At 39.9% G+C, this 18426-nt stretch overlaps 1 protein-coding gene across 1 annotated transcript in view; it reads right to left on the bottom strand.

Moving 5' to 3' along the window:
* Window positions 1–18426, bottom strand: part of PDE1C (phosphodiesterase 1C) — a 295579-nt gene that overhangs the window by 27387 nt on the left and 249766 nt on the right. The window contains 5 exon segments of the mRNA XM_046938139.1: window positions 7219–7293; window positions 11467–11763; window positions 14188–14363; window positions 15595–15662; window positions 15664–15716. Coding sequence (XP_046794095.1) covers window positions 7219–7293; window positions 11467–11763; window positions 14188–14363; window positions 15595–15662; window positions 15664–15716 — 669 coding nt within the window.

Raw genomic sequence — 18426 nt, 5'->3', positions numbered from 1 at the left:
TGCTTTTTTAATGGGAGGGAGTTGAAGATGAAATGAAAGATCATCATAGAATCACAGGTTTTCTACCATCTGAGCTTTTCATCTAACTTAAATAAAACTTTTTTTTTTTTTTTTTTAAGCATTTACCTTAAGCTGGCTACATATGTGAAACCACTTCTAGGAAAAAAATCTGATTTAGATTTCATCAATGTCTCTTCAGTTTTTGACAATGACTTATTCTGAATCACTTCAATTCCTAAATACTTTAGTCTGATTCAAAATGTCACTTTTCAACTAATGTCATATCCAGTTTTCCTTCTTCTGTATTTATTATTGCCTACAAGGCCTGAGTTTTGATGTTAAGAATACTTAAACAGCAGTTCAGGAGCAGAGAAGAGAATGAAGCTAGCAATGCAGCAGTGGACTAATTAAAGGCAGCAACGATTGCTTGGAGGGTATGAATCTCAGAAAACTGACCAGTAAAGTGACTCTTCTCTTTGTCCAGCTTCTGTCACCTAAATGGGACACACTCCTGGGCTGAGCAGCACAAGGGGACTGATGGCCCTCTGATCCACCCTCAAGGATAGACCAGGCACACACAGCACAGCTCAGCAAAGTATTCACCAAGCACTCAGCTGGCTGGCTGTAGTGTGGAGTCTTTACATTTGGATTCCCACTGTGCTGACCCTTAATCTCTTAGTGCTTCTACTCTTCTACTTAAACTGCCTTGTCAGAGGCAGTGTTGCACAGGGAAAAAGGAGGCCTGGCTGTCACTGAGTTTAACTTAAGTTGATGGATAGAGGGAGCAAGAAGGACTTGCCCCTTGCTGGAGTCAGACTTTCTATACATCATTGCACATGCAATTTTTCCTAAATGGGATTAGAAGGGCTAGAACACAAAGTCACAGCTCCACTCCCTGACTGATACAGCGAAATGGCTGATGGTGCAAAAATCAAGGAGGAATGGGCACAATGTACTGAACAAGTTATGCATTTATGTTACACATCTAGTATCATGGCTATTATCCCTGAGGAGCTATCTCTAAGCAGAACTACATGCAAAGGACAAAAGGTAACCTCAGAATGTTCCCTGCGAAGTTAACTACTCAAAAAACCATTTAGATACCTACACTGGATGTTTTACACCGTGCAACTGGAATGAATATTCCACATATTCACTTGAATCGGAAACCCAAACCAAATGCCACCTCTGAGTTATCAACTTTTCACATATCCACACTGTGTGACTTCATGTAAAGTAGAAGCAAAAATCAATCAAGCTTTTGGTTCAAGTCCTAAGGACTTCCTAAATACATAGTATGATCTGAACTATAGTCTTAGAAAACAAGCCGTAAAGGAGACAGACAAAAGTCTCAATCAGGCGCCTTCCATAAGATTTACACACACAGTCACTGAACGAACAACAGGCAAAACCATCTGCTTATTTTGACAAAGTAGCTCTCTTCTACATATTCCCCATATTCTCACTGAGTATGCATGTCATGGTGATGTAATATTCCGGAGGTCAGGATGCTAACAATGTGCTTTTTGTTTATCATCAAAGATCACATCACACCATGTTCTTCTATTTGATAGTAAAACTGCAAAAAGACTTCTCAGAGTACATCCCTCTGTGCAAATTCCAGCTTGCCTCAGGTGCTGCTTGGTTAATAAGGCACACTCACATTTTTTAAAAAGAAAATTAAAATGATTTTAAAAGAACAGAAGCTTTTTTCTCCCCTTCGGTTATGCTATATTGCGCTACTATGGACTTATTGTTCATCAGAGATAAGTTATGGTGAAATTAATCTCCTTTTGGATAGGAAAATGTACTCATGCTCTTCAGGCAAGCTTTTCCAGAGAGTATCAGTACAATGCTTTCCAATGTCTAATGCAGGGCAATAACCTCTAATGTAATTCAGGTAGCAGGCCATAAAAGAAGTAAGAAAAGGGAGGAAATTGTCTCTAGAAGTAGTCTTTAGCTATTGTAATTCCAATTTGCCACCACTGCTGGATTCTGACATATAATATCAAAGCAATATCTTACAGAAGGAAGTCCAACGTGTTTGCCTTACCAACTGAAATGGGCTTTTGGCTTCTGACAATAATGGAGAAATCAACCTATCTTTTGGAATAGAGATGGCTCTGTTATTTATATGACTTTAAATTTACTATTTTCCCTCTCTGAAGAATACACAGGTGAATGTTGTTCTTCATACGTCTGAGCAACCTTGTTTAAAACAACGCTGGCATCATGCAGGTTACATGAGCAGGACTTTGAAAGAAGAAATCTAGTGTTCATTGCAATGTATTGGTCTTACCTAGATGAACACATCTAATGCACGTCTGAAAACCATATCTGCAGAAGGCTGCAAAGACAGATCATCATTAAGTGTCTGAACAACTCTGTGAAAAGCTACATTCCCCTCTATATTAACAGGGAAGAATTATGTTAATTCAGCTGTATCTGTAGTAAAAGTAGAGCCATCATCACAGCTTCACCGCATCATCATTAAAAGTCCTCACCAAAAAAGCGCTCCTACACCAAAGACATTCTCAGATAGCAATGCTCCACGCAAGCTACTCCATCACAAATACTTCATTTTTGATTTTTCATCACAGCTGTAATAGAAAGAGACAGAGCCCCTGTACTTCACCTTTTTAACCAGGGAATTTTGTACTTGCTGATCAAAGAATGATTGTCAAGAAAAAATAAGACCAAAAGGAGCTCTACATGTTGGCATGGGCAATGTACTGAACCTATAGGAAAGGATCTGAACTACTGTTAAGCAACAGTCTAGTTTAAAAAAAACAAAAGAAGATAAACTACTATTCTGTCCTCATGAGGCCCCATCTGGAGAGCTGCATCCGGGTCTGGAGCCCCCAATACAGAAAAGATATGGAGCTGTTGGAGTGAGTCCAGAGGAGGGCCATAAAGACAATCAGGGGGCTGGAGCACCTCCCAAACAAGGACAGGCTGAGGGAGCTAGGATTGTTCAGCCTAGAGAAGAAAAGGCTACAAGGAGACCTCACTCCAGCCTGCCAGTATTTAAAAGGGGATTATAAAAAAGAGGGGAATCAACTTTTTACTAAGGTAGAGAGTGAGAGGACAAGGGGGAATGGTTTTAAGCTCAGGGAGGGAAGGTTCAGATTTCATGTCAGGGGGAAGTTCTTCACAGAGAGAATGGTGAGGTGCTGGAACAGGCTGCCCAGAAAAGTTGTGGATGCTCCATCCCTGGAGGTGTTCAAGACCAGGTTGGATGTGGCCCTGGGCAGCCTGGTCTAGTACCAGATCTGGAGGTTGGCGGCCCTGGCTGTAGCAGGGGAGTTGGAACTTGATGATCCTTGGGATCCCTTCCAACCCAGACCATTAAGTGATTCTGTGATAAAGGTCTGAATTCCTAGAATGCTTTTAATGTATGTACTCGTCATAGAGACTGTATATGTAAAAAGATGCATGTTGCCTTGCATTGTAATGTACTGTATTACTCGCTTTTGCACCACACAGAGGGAAGTACTACTGAAATGTAGGGTTAAGATCTGACCACGAGGTGGGAGTATTGCTCATCGTACATTGCCAGGGCACACGAGGCTTTCCCCGCACATACCAGCAGTTCAAGAGATGAGTACAACCCTATATATTTCTACGCTTCAACAAGCAATTTTGCATTTTACCACGAGATAAGTTACCAAAACAAACACACACACACACACACACACAAATGGACCTGCAAATTTCTGTTAATTCCTAGCTGAAAAAGAGTAACAGAACAAACTGTATTTTGGTGACTGGAACAAAGAGTTGCACTGAAAACTTAATATTGCAGAAATTTTCCCTGGTAGGAAACAAAATGAAGTGGTGAAGATAAACTGTGAAAGTGGGACATGATGTAAAAAGTTTTGTCATTTATTCTAATTATGTGAGTAGAAAAAATTGCAAAAATAAACATTGTGAATGTATAGAAAAATTACTTCCGTATGACTGCTTAAAAATTTCCATTCAAAGTATTGAATAGCAACTACTTCATAGGGGAAAGTCAGGTTTTCCAAAATGGTTTAATAACATTCTGTCCCACAGAAAATCTTTGATGATGCTGTTGGTGCTGATGATGTTACTGATAGAACTGTGTCTTTATACAGGAAATGGCAGTCTCGTATCTCTTCTCTCAAAGCTGAAGGGCAGTACTGACTAACAACTAAATGTCCCACAGAAAAAAAAAGCCAGTAACAGAAAGATTACATTAAAATGAGCATGCTAGCCTGCGTTTAAGAAACTTGAACAAGAGTTTGAAGCAATTAATACTGCATTCTAAGGCATGACTACAGCTTGCGCAGGCATCCTCAAGCTACCTTTACAGTAGTGGGCTGTGGTACCAATAGACTCAGCTGTGTGAAGCTCTGGCTAGATGCATTCATAGCTTCCCAGTGGCTTACAGAGCTTGATCTCTGTTTCTGGAGGCATGCACACCAATCTGTGGGTAGCGTCAGGGTAGCACCGACACATGTCACACCCATGACTACAGTGCAGGCAAGCCACTTCATGTCTTTGTGTCCACATAGGATGCTTATTTGTATTTCCTTGGCGACCTGGTTCACCACGAAGTAGAAGGATGATTACAAACGCTTTAGTACTTACGTATTACAATTACAACATTAGAGTAAACTTTTGTATATGCTCTAAGAGTAACATGGGCAAGATCCTGCAAGATTCATGTACTTAACAATCTGCAGCTTTTTTCTCACAGCAGGACAGAACAGCAGACTGACCTAAGCTTGTGTGCAGGGCTCTAGCTGATGCTAACGGGAGGCCAAAAGAAAGCCAAAGCCCTCATGGGATGTGATGAATCTACACAAATGAGCGCCTGTTTCACACAAATACACCCCACTTGCAGACTCAGAGGCTGTAAAACCCAAGCACCAGGCATGATGCTGCTAAAACCTAGGCTGATTTTCACTCAAAAGCAATCTAGAAGTGGTGAGAGAATTCCAGCACTGCAAACTCAGTCTTTCTAACTCTTCCCTTTCACTTTTTTTCCCAGTATATTAAACACCATGTCCCAGCATGTGAGAAAGCATCTGTTTGGGTACATAGTTCAGTACAAACAGCTATGTACTATTCGTGGGCAAGATTCATTTTTCTACACCCCTCAAATGGCTGTAATATTTGCTCAGGACTGAGCAATGGACAGAAGGGGTCACGCAGTGTTTCTCAAAACAGAAGTAGCACCCCAGCACTTTCCTAGGGCTTGTCTTTCACAAATATTCCCTATTTCTGTCAGTGAGATCATGAGCCATAATTTCTTTCCACAGCATTTAAATGAAAAATATTGAGCCCATAAATTCTTTTTGCTTGGTTACAGTTGCTTATTCACTGTCACTGGCTGGTCCCATGGCACTGGTCTTCTCCTTAAGGGGTTGAGCAGAACACTTCCTTGCAGAAGAACAGACAGACAATAAATAGCTAACAGCACACAAAGACTAGCAACTTGGAAGCAAACAAATCAACTACCACGCTTTTAAGTCAGCATGAAACATTCAGCTCTTTGCCTTTCACCCTGATTAAATAGGTGCTCCTATTCTTTCCACGGCACTGAGACTGCAAGCCTTCAAAGGTGACCTGTCCTCAAATTTAGGGGTTTCCAAGCCTACTCTCATGTTTGGTTTGATGCTCCTGCATCTGCCAAGTGAAGCCCCAAGCTTTCTGTATCTAACTCATCCTGCCAGGGGAGCAGTCTTTCTACACAGCCACTGTTCTGCCATCACCAACTGCAGTGGGGAGAGAAACCATTCCTCCCACTAATCCTTGTGGGACCATTACAGCTACATAAGACGGAGCACATAGTCGTGAATGCCTGCAGAGCCAGACTGCTAATTGAATATTTGCTCTTTATTTCTGCATACTGCGTAAAGAGTTATGAATGGTACTCATTCACGACTCTTCCTGACAGACACTTATCTGAAGTGTATAAATAATATGACATTCTAACAAATAATTGATTTTTCCTGAACAATCATTGCTAAAGGAGCTCAGTATGAAGTACAGATTTGTGTCTGAAATTAATACACATGATTATAGATGAATTGCACTAGCTTTTTTTTTTTTTCTTTCTCTCTCTCTCTCTTTTTTTTTTTTTTTTTTTTTTGGCCAAGGATCACATTATCTTCTTATTTGCCACTATTCTGGAAGAGTAAGAACAATAAGTAATTTCTTACAAGGTAACAATAAAAGCAAACAGCATCCTTCTAAACTGCAGCACTTCCAACAAGGTTGGCTTTCTTGACAATTAAAATACAATACTGTACTATTTATATTTAGGGATATTTCAATGGATTTTATTGGGACATACAAAGGAAATCTTAGCTCTAACATTTGTTTCTATTTATTCTGCTACCCAGTACTTAAGCAATTAGTTCTGGAGCAATGTGGAGTCAGATGCTATCTTGTAGCCTTTTGCTGCACAGCTGAGATGCAGAAGAGCAAACATGCCACAGCCCCTATAGGTGTTTTTCTGCTTTGCTGATGCTACTAAAACATCTGTGAAACTTTACAATAGGCTCAGGGCTGTGTGAAATTATTTCCAGGCACACAAGAAACTGTCATACAACTTGGGATTGTTTCCGTTCAAAAGTGTTTTAGCAATATCCCTTTTCTGTAGTGTCTTTAACAGCTCTTCTGTGCTGGTGTGCCTACTCTTGCTTGCTTCCTTCTCATACCTGCGGTTCAACAGCACTTGGCAAATTCCTGCTCAAGAGTATAAAGTCAAGAAACCTTTGTGGTTTGATAGGTATAGTGTAATGTGCAGCCAAAAAAAAAAAAAGGAGATGCACCTTGTGCAGGGTTTTACTTAGATTTGTGTTTTGCACCCCCATACAGTCAGTCTTCACCGAGAGCAGAATTTGGCTCAAAGAAACTCAGAAGGATAGAACCTTACAAACCCATGTTTCCCATTGAGCAATTCAAATAATCCAGGATTTTTCTTGTGGGCAGTGCACAGAAATTGATCAAGAATATAAAGAAGATGGTTTACCAACAGAAAAATGAAGTGGCATTAGACGTTATGTGAAAGAGATGATCTTCCCCCAGAATACCCAAAATGGCTCCTGTCAAGTCTAATGACTGTTTCTGTTAAATGTGCTTCATATTACCACATATTTTTTTTAATCATAAAATATGGGTGCTTATAAAATAGACTGCATATAGGAATGAGTGACAAAACAAAATAAAATACTAAGTCCTTACCATCTGTTTTCTTTGATTCACTTCCCACACCAGATTGATCTTTTTTGTCTGCCATACAGTCTTCCTTTATTTCACCTAGAATGAAGCAATAAGGGATACTATAAGCATTATAATGCAGACTGCAGTGTATTAATGCTTGTAACTCCATCAAATTTCAGCATCCAAAAACGATGTTCCTTAAGAGGAAATACCTGGATTCACAATGAACTAGGTTTAACACAGTATCACAGAATAATGCAACAGTCAAAGTTTATTTGACTCCCACAGAAAACCAAGCTTTACCATTTACTTTCAAATTTATACTAATTGTTAACACTTCTTTAAGTGTACATGCAAATTCATACTCCTCCTCACTGCACATACACCATTAAAACCTGAACACTACCTTCATCTCAAAATCAGGACTCTAAAAAATGAATACTTTTAAAAGACAGAGTTATGATCCTGTGAGACTTTGTCATAGGTCTCTGCATTAATAGATATCCTGAAAGTCCTACCTCACTTGATCTTACCACAGAGGGTATCAGTCCCACAGAGTCATTTATGCTGGTCTGTGTACACTGATATCAAGAAACAGACAAGCATCCTAGCGTTGCTCACTGGATTTAGAGTCTTTACAGCAAGCCAGAAAAGTAAGGTCTTTGGCAGTGCACGAGTTGATGCAGAATGAAAACGGGAATTAGGGCTGGGGTATATTTTATGAAGCCAAGAAGGGTAACTGGAGTCCTTCTTATTTTCTGTCCTCTATTAGTCTCACAGCAGAGCACAACAGACCTTCCCAGACCATCTCTCCACTGAAAAAGAATGTTCTGTTGCCAAACGCGACTATGAACTAAAAATTTACTTCAATTGATAGATATAGTTGAATAGGGCTCATTCAGCAGCATAGAAGGTCTCCTTCCTGCAGATGTCCAGAGGAGCAATGGCAGCCCGCACAGATGGGAGCAGGTATCCCTTCCTTCACCCAAAAGAGAGCAGCAGTGAATTTGGAAGTCACATCTCAACATGAAAAACCTGTATCAAATCTTACTTCAGAATTTTGTAAATACAAAGATCATGGCTGTATTAAAGCAATGCTTCTTCCAGTTGCATTACTATTTATGCTTTTATGACCACTTCATGGCCTTTGGATCAAGAGCATAGGTATTGATATGTTAGAGAGGAACCAATCTGCCTTCAAAACAGTTATGATCAATGAATATTTATTTTTTAAACAGCTCAAAAAAGTGAAAATGTAGAGAAGCAAGGCCTGCCTCTTCTAAATTGTGCCTTAACCACTGAAACAACTGGTATTTTTGGATGACAGAAAATTGGTTTCTTCCTCTGTAATTAATACTCTTCTAATAGAAGAGTGGTTTTGAAATCTTAAAACATTTAGCAAGATGGAAAAGCATGTCCTGTTTTCTTCTCATTTAGAACCAAAACTTCCATGGTTTTCTTATTACGGTCAATGTGTGGGTGAGAGAGAAATGAAAAGAAGAAGACACAGGACAGACAGCAATTTCCTCAGCTTATTATATACTGCCGTTGATTCAGGCTTTTTTGGAAAGTCCAATCTGAACAGAAAGGAGCAGCACCAAGTAGAATTGAGGTGTCAGCTTGAAAAAGATGGCCTCTACAAGGACACTGTATTCAAGACATAAAATGAAAATGGACCTAGCAAGGCACAGAAGACTTCTCACATTCCATCCACCATCATACAGCAGATGGTAATGATAAGCTAATAATATTTTCTTTGACTAATGCATAAAGGAGGCACTTGGCCCTAAGTGTGTGCAGGCAAAGATGATAAACATACACACATACGTTATTTCCCAGTTTGACATCTCTGAGAAAGCACAAGGGAAGTGAGTAGTGAGTGACACAGAGAGGCTTCCAGCTCCTCCGACAACACAATTTTTGAACTTTCATTGAATTATCTTATTATGAATAGGAGACTTGTAATATCTACCATCCCATACTGCCAGCAGCAGAGCAGAACAATGATCGTAATAATCTTTTTGAAAGAGATTACAAAAGCAAAGAAATAATAAGACAAATATGTTATGATGAGGTATTAACAGACGTAAAATAATGGAAACTGTGGTGAACCCAGATATATGAATGTTAGATTTCATCAGTCCCCAAAGATTGTGCAGTGACTGTAATTCATTATGGCCTTCTCCCATAATTAAGGAACAGAACTTCTTGCCCTAAGGAAGACACTAATTTTAAGAAATCATTGTAATTCCTTCCAAAGCATTTCAGACACCTACAGCAGGGAGACATTGCAAAAAAAGGTACTGTCAAAATCACTAGAGAATACTTCTTATCCCTTATATTGTTAGAATCCTGTAAAATAAAGGATTTCAGAAGAAAAATCTGTTGCAGTCTAACTGGGATTTCACATCTCCAACCTTTTTGTTTCTTTGTGGGGTCCACTCCGATTCACTTACATAACACTGCTGGAAGAAATTTCCCATATGAAACAAAGCATGACAACCTGGATCTACATAGTCCTTCCAATCTAAAAAAGTCTAACGACAAAAGAATCAGTGGGAAAGGCCTGAATCCAGTCATACCAAGAGTACTTCAAACAGAATTCTTGCCTCAGCTGCCATTTAAGCCCACTGCCTTAGCCCACAAATTTCTACGTCTACACAGTTATTCATTTTTTTCCTAAGAGCATGCTTCAGAATCCGAGCGTTTTGCTGGCTTTGGGCTGGCTGACGTTACCAAGATGATGAGAAATCACATGAGGCTGTACTGTCATTTTTTGCTAATGGCTTAGAGGAGCAGGGTTGGGGAGGGAAGGACAGTGAAATGGCCAATAGCCAACTGATCTGTTCTCAAGGACAGAATCAAAGAAGACAATGAAGTCCTGGGAGTGCAAGTGAAAAATCCTAGTGCCCAGGTTATCTTTTCTTCAATCTTGCTAGTTGGAGAAAAGAGGAAAGCCAGAAATAGACGTGTAATACATATCAACTCCTGGCTATGTGGCTGGTATCAGCTCAAAGATTTTGGTTTGTACGAGAACAGGACTCCCTCCGAAGATTACGACCTGTTAGGGAGGGATGGGATCCACCCGCCTAGAAGAGGCAGGGCAATCTTTAGCAGCAGGCTGGCCAGCCAAGTGAAGCAGGCTTTAAAATGAAGGACTCAGGGCAGGGTCCAAGTGCTCACTCCATTGCAACCAACTGGGAAATAAGCCAGGCCAATCAGAACAGAAACAAATGTTCCTTAGCTGCTTCCTACAATGTAAGCCAGAAGGTCAGTCACCTCAAGAGCATGTGTATCTGTAGGTGATTCTTTTGCATCCCTCTAGGGAAACCTGCATCCTCTTCTGCCTTTTCTCCTTGTTTATAAATACCTAACGGGTGGGAAGCAAGTGGATGGGGCCGTGCTCTTCTCAGGGGTGCCCAGAAACAGGACAGGGGCAGTGGGCACTAACTGGAACATAGTAAGTTCCATACAAGCATGAGGAAAAACTTGTTTACTTTGAGGGTGACAGAGCACGGGAACAATCTGCCCAGAGAGGCTGTGGAGTCTCCCTCTCTGGAGATATTCAGAGCTCACTTGCATGTCTTCCTGTGCGACTTTCCATAGGGAACTTGCTTAGCAGGTGATTTGGACTCGATGATCTCCAAGAGGTTCCTTCCAACCCCTACAATTCTGTGATTCTGTGATTCACGGGTCTAATAACTTATTTTAATGTGGTATGCAATTTTCAATTCTTTTTCCACCTTTTCTGGGTGCAAAATATAATTATTTTAACTCACTGACTGTACTCTGACAATAAATCTTTAAGAAAAGGTTTGTGTTTGCCCTAATAAAACAAAACAAATATTGTATAAATAAAATAACTCTTAAAAACAGTGGAGAGGGGAAAAGAGCTGCTGCCCCAAAACATATTTACATTTGAGAATCTGTTCAAAGATACCTTAAATTGGCCTTAAAAAGTGTTTATAGCTTCATCTTGGTTCATTGAGCCAAGATAGTTTGTTTCATCTTTGAAGTGTGCATCAAAACAAGCTGACTCATTTCCACGAGAAGAGTCTTACCGCCCTTTTTGCCAAAAGCATCTAAGCAGACATTATGAGCTCCATCTTTTACAAAACAATAATACTTGGAAGTATCAATGCTGAATTCTAGGAAAAGGTTCTGTGCCCAGGACAACTTTTTTTCACATCAACTGCTCTCATCCCGTTACTGAGATGAAATACCATTTTTAAGGCGGCATTCACCTTTCATTGGAAGGAGAGAACTCACCATTCTGGACATGTTTCTCTTCTCTCGCTGTGTGATGAGAATCCATTCCCTTATCTGTCCTAGGAGCACTTTTTCCTTGAGAGGCTTCGTGTCTGGTCACTCCAGTTTGCCCTGTCCCATTTACGTGGGAATTCTCATTGGAATCTGAACTTTTGTTTTCCCCAGGATTTGGTTCTTTGCTGTTCTCCATCTTTGCTGCTGTGTCATCTTCAGTTGGCTTCTCATCCTTTTCATCTGTTTTCTTTTCATCTGTTCCCTGATGAACACTTTCCTCTGCTTCTTTCTTAGCTTTTTCTTCTGCATCCTCGGCAAAGAGAGAAGCAAAACATGAAAAGAAATGATGATTATCAGTCAATTTTACAAGACTGATACAATTCACACATGTAAATGTACTTCAGCTTTTAACATGCAAACAGGTGTTATTTAGATAAGTGTAGGAATTGACTTGACAAGGGAAAAAGAGCACAGGAGAACATTTAAGAAAGTACTCTGAAAAAAATACCCTGTGTTGGCCAACCTATATCATATGGGCATGTCTATTTTTAACCATATAAGGTTCCCTTTTGAAAATGCAGTTCTTCAAAAATTTTAAAAGGCAAATTAAAAAGAGACATTAGCTCTGTAAGTAAGTCATTAGGGTTACACAGGTTATCTTCATTCCTGATATACAGGAGCCAGTCAAATCACATTTAGTTTACCTATGTTGCGCCACATAATCCTAAGCACTTTGAAAGTCTTAGTTCTTTGAAAACCCACTTTTCCCCCTTTTCCAGGTTGCTTTCAATTCCAGCTTTCTAATCTCTTCATTTCTACCTACTGTTATAATTTCTTTACATCTCTGTCCCTTCTTACCAGACTAATACATTTCTATCAGTACCTGTTCTTCCATTTCCAAAACGGAAATGTGTCCCAGGACGCAACCATAGTCCGTTAATGTAGTGCTCAAGCTAATAAACCTGACTGTGTGCAGGCAGAAACTCCATTGATTTCCTCCTCTTTTCCATGATCAGAAAAGAATTAACCTGCAAAAGTAACTGAATATCTCAGCCCACACTCAATTTGGAGCCTTATTCAGCTTCAGGACATATCTGTATCCATACTGACTTTAAGCATTCAGAAGTGACTGCACTGTGCTGCTCAGTATATCTCATTCTGTCTGCCTACAGGGTTTCTAGGTCTGCAGTATCACAGCCCACCCGTCCATCACCCCATTGTGGATAACCAATTGCACTCTAATTGAGACAGGAATCACAAAGAGATGTATCTCCTGGTTTCTGAGAGATTTTGTAAGCTGTTAAGTAGACAAGCATATCCTGCAAATCAAAGAATAAAGTCCAATTAGTCCAATGGAAACAATCTTGACACCTATATGGAAAATGTTTTGGTCCTTACAGGAGCAGCAACTTAGCCAGAGAGCAAAAATTACAAAACAAAAACAAAAACAGAAACAACTGTGTCTCCTCAAATATTTCTTATGAGTGAATGCGAAACAGTTCTGAGAACAATGTACCAATGGGTTACAAGAGAGAAAGGTGAAAGCCATCTGTATAAGAAATGTCAATTTGTATTTCCTTGCCAGCAGCTATCTAATTAATTTATAAATGAATAAATTATGGATCACATGAAAATATAATTAAATTAGATATGGGCCTCCCTGGCTTTACTAATCATTCTTGAAGTCAGCAGTAGCTTGCATAGACAGCTTTCTGGGAGTCTGATGGTATTTAGACAGCTTCCTTTATTCTGAGGATCTGAAAAGAAACCAAAATGCTGCATTCTGTACCTGAACCACAAGAGAGAGATTTAGCTCAGGAGACCAGGGCTTGCTACAGCACTGCTGGATGAGCACCTCCATGAGCTTCCCTGCACCGTTAGACAGGCCTTTCAATTAGAGAGGACTGATCTGCTCTGGCAAAAAGAGAACTAAGCCAAGTCTTCCACTGGTCATAAAGCCAAAGCTGCATATTATATTACAATCAAACTCCTTCCATTTATACGAAATATAATTCCATTAAATAATGGGTTTAGTTACAAGCATTCGGCTCAGAGGAGACACTGTATCACAGTTTCATGAAAAAATAAATGTAATCAGAGATAGAATTCCAACTTTGTTTTTTCCAAAGCACATCTAAATGACTCTAGGGCACTTTCAGTTGCATGACACTTTGGATGCCTGGTCTACTTCCAAGCTCACAATCTACCCAGACCTCAAGTACTCCTGAAATATTTGCAGTCCTGCACAGATTTGTGATATCATGAGCAGAAGCAGCAAACTTCCTAAATCCTCATCCAAGGTATCACTGCAAATATGAAGCCAGACGTGCATCCAGAATATCATGGCCTTTTCACCTGACATATCATTCCTATCTCTTTCAATCTTAACAGTAAACAATTGATAACAGGTCTCTCAAAATCCTCTTCCTGCTATTTTTGCACACGCTCTGACTCATGACCTTAGGGGGCCTCCCTGAGAATTCCTTTTTTTCCTCCTATTGTCCAAATCCTCACTGTTATCTACACTTACGTCACATAGAAGCATGTAAGGCACAGATGAGTCACACTATTCCTATCTTTCTGAATTCGGTGTAAGTTGTTGACCTAGAAAAGCAGATTCTTTCAAACTAGCAGTGCTTACTTGGAGAATAATTTGATTGAAGATGAGTTTGAAGTAGAAGAGGTCAAAAGAATTTTTATTCTTTCACTAAGAAGCCTGGATGTTACCTTTGGTGGCTTGTGCTTTCCATTTCTCCCGGTTCTGCTGCACCACCTCAGTCCAGGTGGCTTTAAAACATTTGAAGTCCACAGTGAGTATGGAGCAGTTGAGTGAGGCACTTCCTTCTGACCCAGTGCTCTTGACACTTGATCTCTTAACTTCAGAGGGACTAATGCTATTCAGACTGGGACAGAAGATCACAAAACATAACAGAAATCAGTACCTAATGCACCCTAAAACAGCTAAGGAGAAATTATTACTCTAAGTCTAGATAACACTCAAAGAAGAAGAAAGAAAAGATAACCTTGAATCCTTCGTAATTCCCTCCCTTCCTCCAACCCCACAGCAATCCATGTTAAAGCAAGCAGCACAACCTAGGCCAGCATTAGAAACAAAGGACAGCTCTTCCCTCCCTATTCATTGGTAGACACGGTTCCTTAGAAAGAGAACCACTCAAATTGATTCTTTGTTGTGCATCTCCACTCCCTTAACATCAAGTGGAGAGTCAGACAATCCTAGAAATGCAGTATGTCAAAGGAGGAGTCTCCTAAAATTCACCTGTTGGAGCCATTAGACACAGAACTGCTGTACACCAGCCTCCATCCAGGGTTTGACAACCTTATGTAAAGCTGAAGTGAGGCACTCATTTCAGTTACAGACCTATCAGTTTTCTTTCAAGGACAGGCATCTCATAGCACACATTTTAATAAAGGCAGCAAGATAACTGATACAGAAAGATATTAGTGGTTGCCCTGCAGGTAACAGCCCAAGAATAAAAAATTTGCTTGGGAGAGAAAATCCTGATGTGGAGGCTCCATTCTCAGCAGTACAAACCATGTGGCACCTGAATCCCAAGACATGCCTTGTTCAGGAAATTACTGAAGTAGCAGATTCTCTACAACAGCAGAAGGGGATGAATGGGCCAATACTCCTTATATCCAAGCTCCAGGTGAACTCTGGTGATAATTCACACATTTGAATAACTCTACACAAGTGTTCCTATACTTCCCAATCCTCTTTAGTAATTACAACGTGTTTATACTTCCAGACATATTCCTAGAAATTAGTGCTTCTCAGTGACACTACCTACCTTCTGTTTTGGTATGAGCTACTGAGAGAGCGCTTAAGTTCACCTGACTACATGGCTACACCCACTTGCATTCATTGCCTTTGGGGGCTTGGCTCAATTTCTTGCCAGCCTCCCTCTTTGCCCTGCCTTGGGCTGGGGTTTCCCTTCAAAACAATCACATCACTAGGTGAGCTGTTGTGCTGGCAATGTGGATAGCAAGCTTTATGCCATGTGGCTGACATACACTGTGGAGGGACAGATGTGGACACAGACCATGACATTCACCAGGGGACCTGGATGCAAAAGCAACACGTGCCCTGAAGGGAAAGGACATATGGTTGTTCACCTGGAACGTCTGAACCCAGACATGCCAGAACGGGAAGCTTCATCTATGAGCGGTGTCACAATCTTCTCAGGTCATATCAGTCAGCACAGTAAAAGTGGGTTCCACGATGAAATCAATGAAACCTGAGCAGAAATGCAAGCACAGTCAAGAAGGTGAAATAATGATTTATGTGAAGTCACTACATTAGCAACTCAGACAAACTCATTCTAAAGGACAGAGTTAAAAAATTATACTACACTGAAAAAAGAATCAGCGAGCACTACAAAGTGAAAATGGAGCTACATGTAAATCCCTGACTCAGGAACCTGAGTATAGCATGCAAAAAAAGGTACCTCCTTAAACACTAGAACGAAACTGTTGCAAATCAGAACACAAACAGATTCATCAGAAGTACAATATTTAAGCCAAATTCCTAGTGGATTTGGTTCAAACACAGTTTCAAAGATGAAACCTCTAAAAATTTATATTATGGGAATAATACTATTAAGCTACATTGATGTGAGGTTACATACACACTTCCCCTACTGCATACCAGTAGGTTGCTGTGGATATTCTCAGAGTGTCCACGCAGCATGTTCTCACTGATTCTTATTCGCCCTATTTTTGTCATGTAAGTAAAAGAAAAAGATCAAGGACCAAATCATTTCTACTTCAGTACACAGTTTAGCAGAGACAGACACAGTCTCTGATGTGAATGTTGGGAAGGGCAAACTAGAAGGCCCTGTGGCCAGAAACTCATGAGATGTAAGATAATACAAGTTGCAGAGAGAAAATAGGAAAGTGAAAGGCCTTCCCACAAATCCTCACTGAAGGGAAGGGTTGTTTCCTATGTTCATGTTAGCACAGTTCCTAGGGTTCTAGGTAGTCAAAAAACAACAGGGGAGGGGAGGGAATTGGAAGGGAAGAGATGGGAAAAGTCCTTAGTATCTTCCAAGGCTCATGAGGGTTCAAGCCTTTCCATACAGGACCTGAAGCTGAGTACTGGGCTTTCAGTGGCTACTGATGTATGAGAAGATGCAGTATGTTTATTTCATTCTACAGTGGATGAATGTGCCAACGTTGATGATGATGGCAAGAAAAATGGTTCAGGCAATGGTTTTCAATCTTGTGTTAATTCTAGGGAATAAAGCATCAATTTTTGCTCTACTACTGTGTATGTCTATGAACCAGCTAATACATTTCCAGATGATCTCCATTCTGGTCCTGTTTTGCAACCACACAACAAGATTTAGACATTGTGAAGTCTGCAGCCCCACCCTGGAGTGAACTTATTTTTAATAATATTAATTCTTTATTTATTTGAATCTCCCAGTGATGCACATATAAAGCTGAATAAGGACTGTCAGAATCCTCATTCCACTGTAAATCATACTGAATTCCACCATAGTTTATGCAAACTACAGTTTCCTCAGTTCATCCACAGGTATTTTAACACTTCATTATAAAATTCACTTCCTTAAGTTACTACTAAATGGTCTTGAGATTGCCTCCAATTCAATATGAGATTTGCCTGAGAATTTTCAATGTAATTATCAAAAAGAAGTAGATGCTCTTGGAAAAGATTATCAAGCCACATTTTTAATGATTTTGTAATTATTAACTATTAATTATACATTCATACAATTATAATTCTATGTTATGGCAGACTCTGGTGATTCTGGGTGATAAAAGAACAGTAAAGGAAGAAGATATTTCATGGGCCAAGCACCTGCATTTACAGATGCTTTTATACACAACTAGGGTGCAAAGCAGTTGAGCATACTTCTAGTTCTATTTCCCTTCCCAGATTTGCCTGCTTTTTCTGTACTTCTAAAATGTCAGATAATGAACTGTATTTTCATACCTAGCATAATTAAAAACATGACTTCCAAGTTCTTGGAATTTCATACTAATATTTTGTAAATTTGAGAAAAAATCATGCTTTACTGAACCTTCTGTCCTACATGAGCATCCAAACCACGCACCTCCATAACTCTGAGATAGTCTTATGCAAACTTAGGGAAAATATCACCTTTCCTCCCATGTTGTTAATAAAAAAATGCATGCAGTATAAAGCCACAGCAGCAAACTGTGTGCTAGATCATAACAGTTAATCCTAGGAAACTCCATATAATTTTTAAAAATATTGCAAATTGTACTGACTGAGAACAGTGTGCCACAGGAACCCTGAGGATACTGAGAATTTGATTTGTGTGTGTGTGTCTGCCAGTCTCTATATCTCTTCTATTCTCCTTCACTCCAGCATTTTTTTACTTCTTAGTAACCAAAGAAATCCGAGTCATCAATGCAAATCTCTGATATCACATGTACGACTGGCTCACTAACTTCAGCAATTGGGTGGTGGGAGCACTTGCTGAGATACTCGACATCTGTGCATAAACACAACATCTTGTCTTAAGTGTTGGATCTAAGAAATAAGCTTTCCCAGGGAGAAGTCTCATTAACAGATGCAGATTGAGGTGGCACAAGAGACCGAAGTAGGTGAACAAACCTGTGACCTAGAAGAACTTTTTTGAGAAGGGCAATAAAGTCATTTCTGTACTGAAGCAGTGTGTGTATGGTATTTTCCCGTTTCCTGCAAACTGAGTAAGTTATGCAATTATGTAATCTTTAACGGGGTATTATAATAATATTGGGAAACTTATCCTGCTATCATAGAAACAGAACTTGGGAGTGTATTACAAAGGCTAATCCGAAAGTAATGCCTCTTATTTTATTACGTTGGCCCACGTCAAAGGTGGATGTTGGTGGTACAGCAGTAGGGACTGAACCTTCCAATCAACGTTCTGTTAAAATTTGTTGCCTTGCAACAGATGGTAGCAGATGGCGTCG

Source organism: Gallus gallus, chromosome 2 (genome assembly GCF_016699485.2).
Source record: "Gallus gallus isolate bGalGal1 chromosome 2, bGalGal1.mat.broiler.GRCg7b, whole genome shotgun sequence".
NCBI lineage: Eukaryota > Metazoa > Chordata > Aves > Galliformes > Phasianidae > Gallus > Gallus gallus.
The sequence above is the reverse complement of the archived record's forward strand: the minus strand, read 5'-3'. Positions and strand labels throughout refer to the sequence as shown.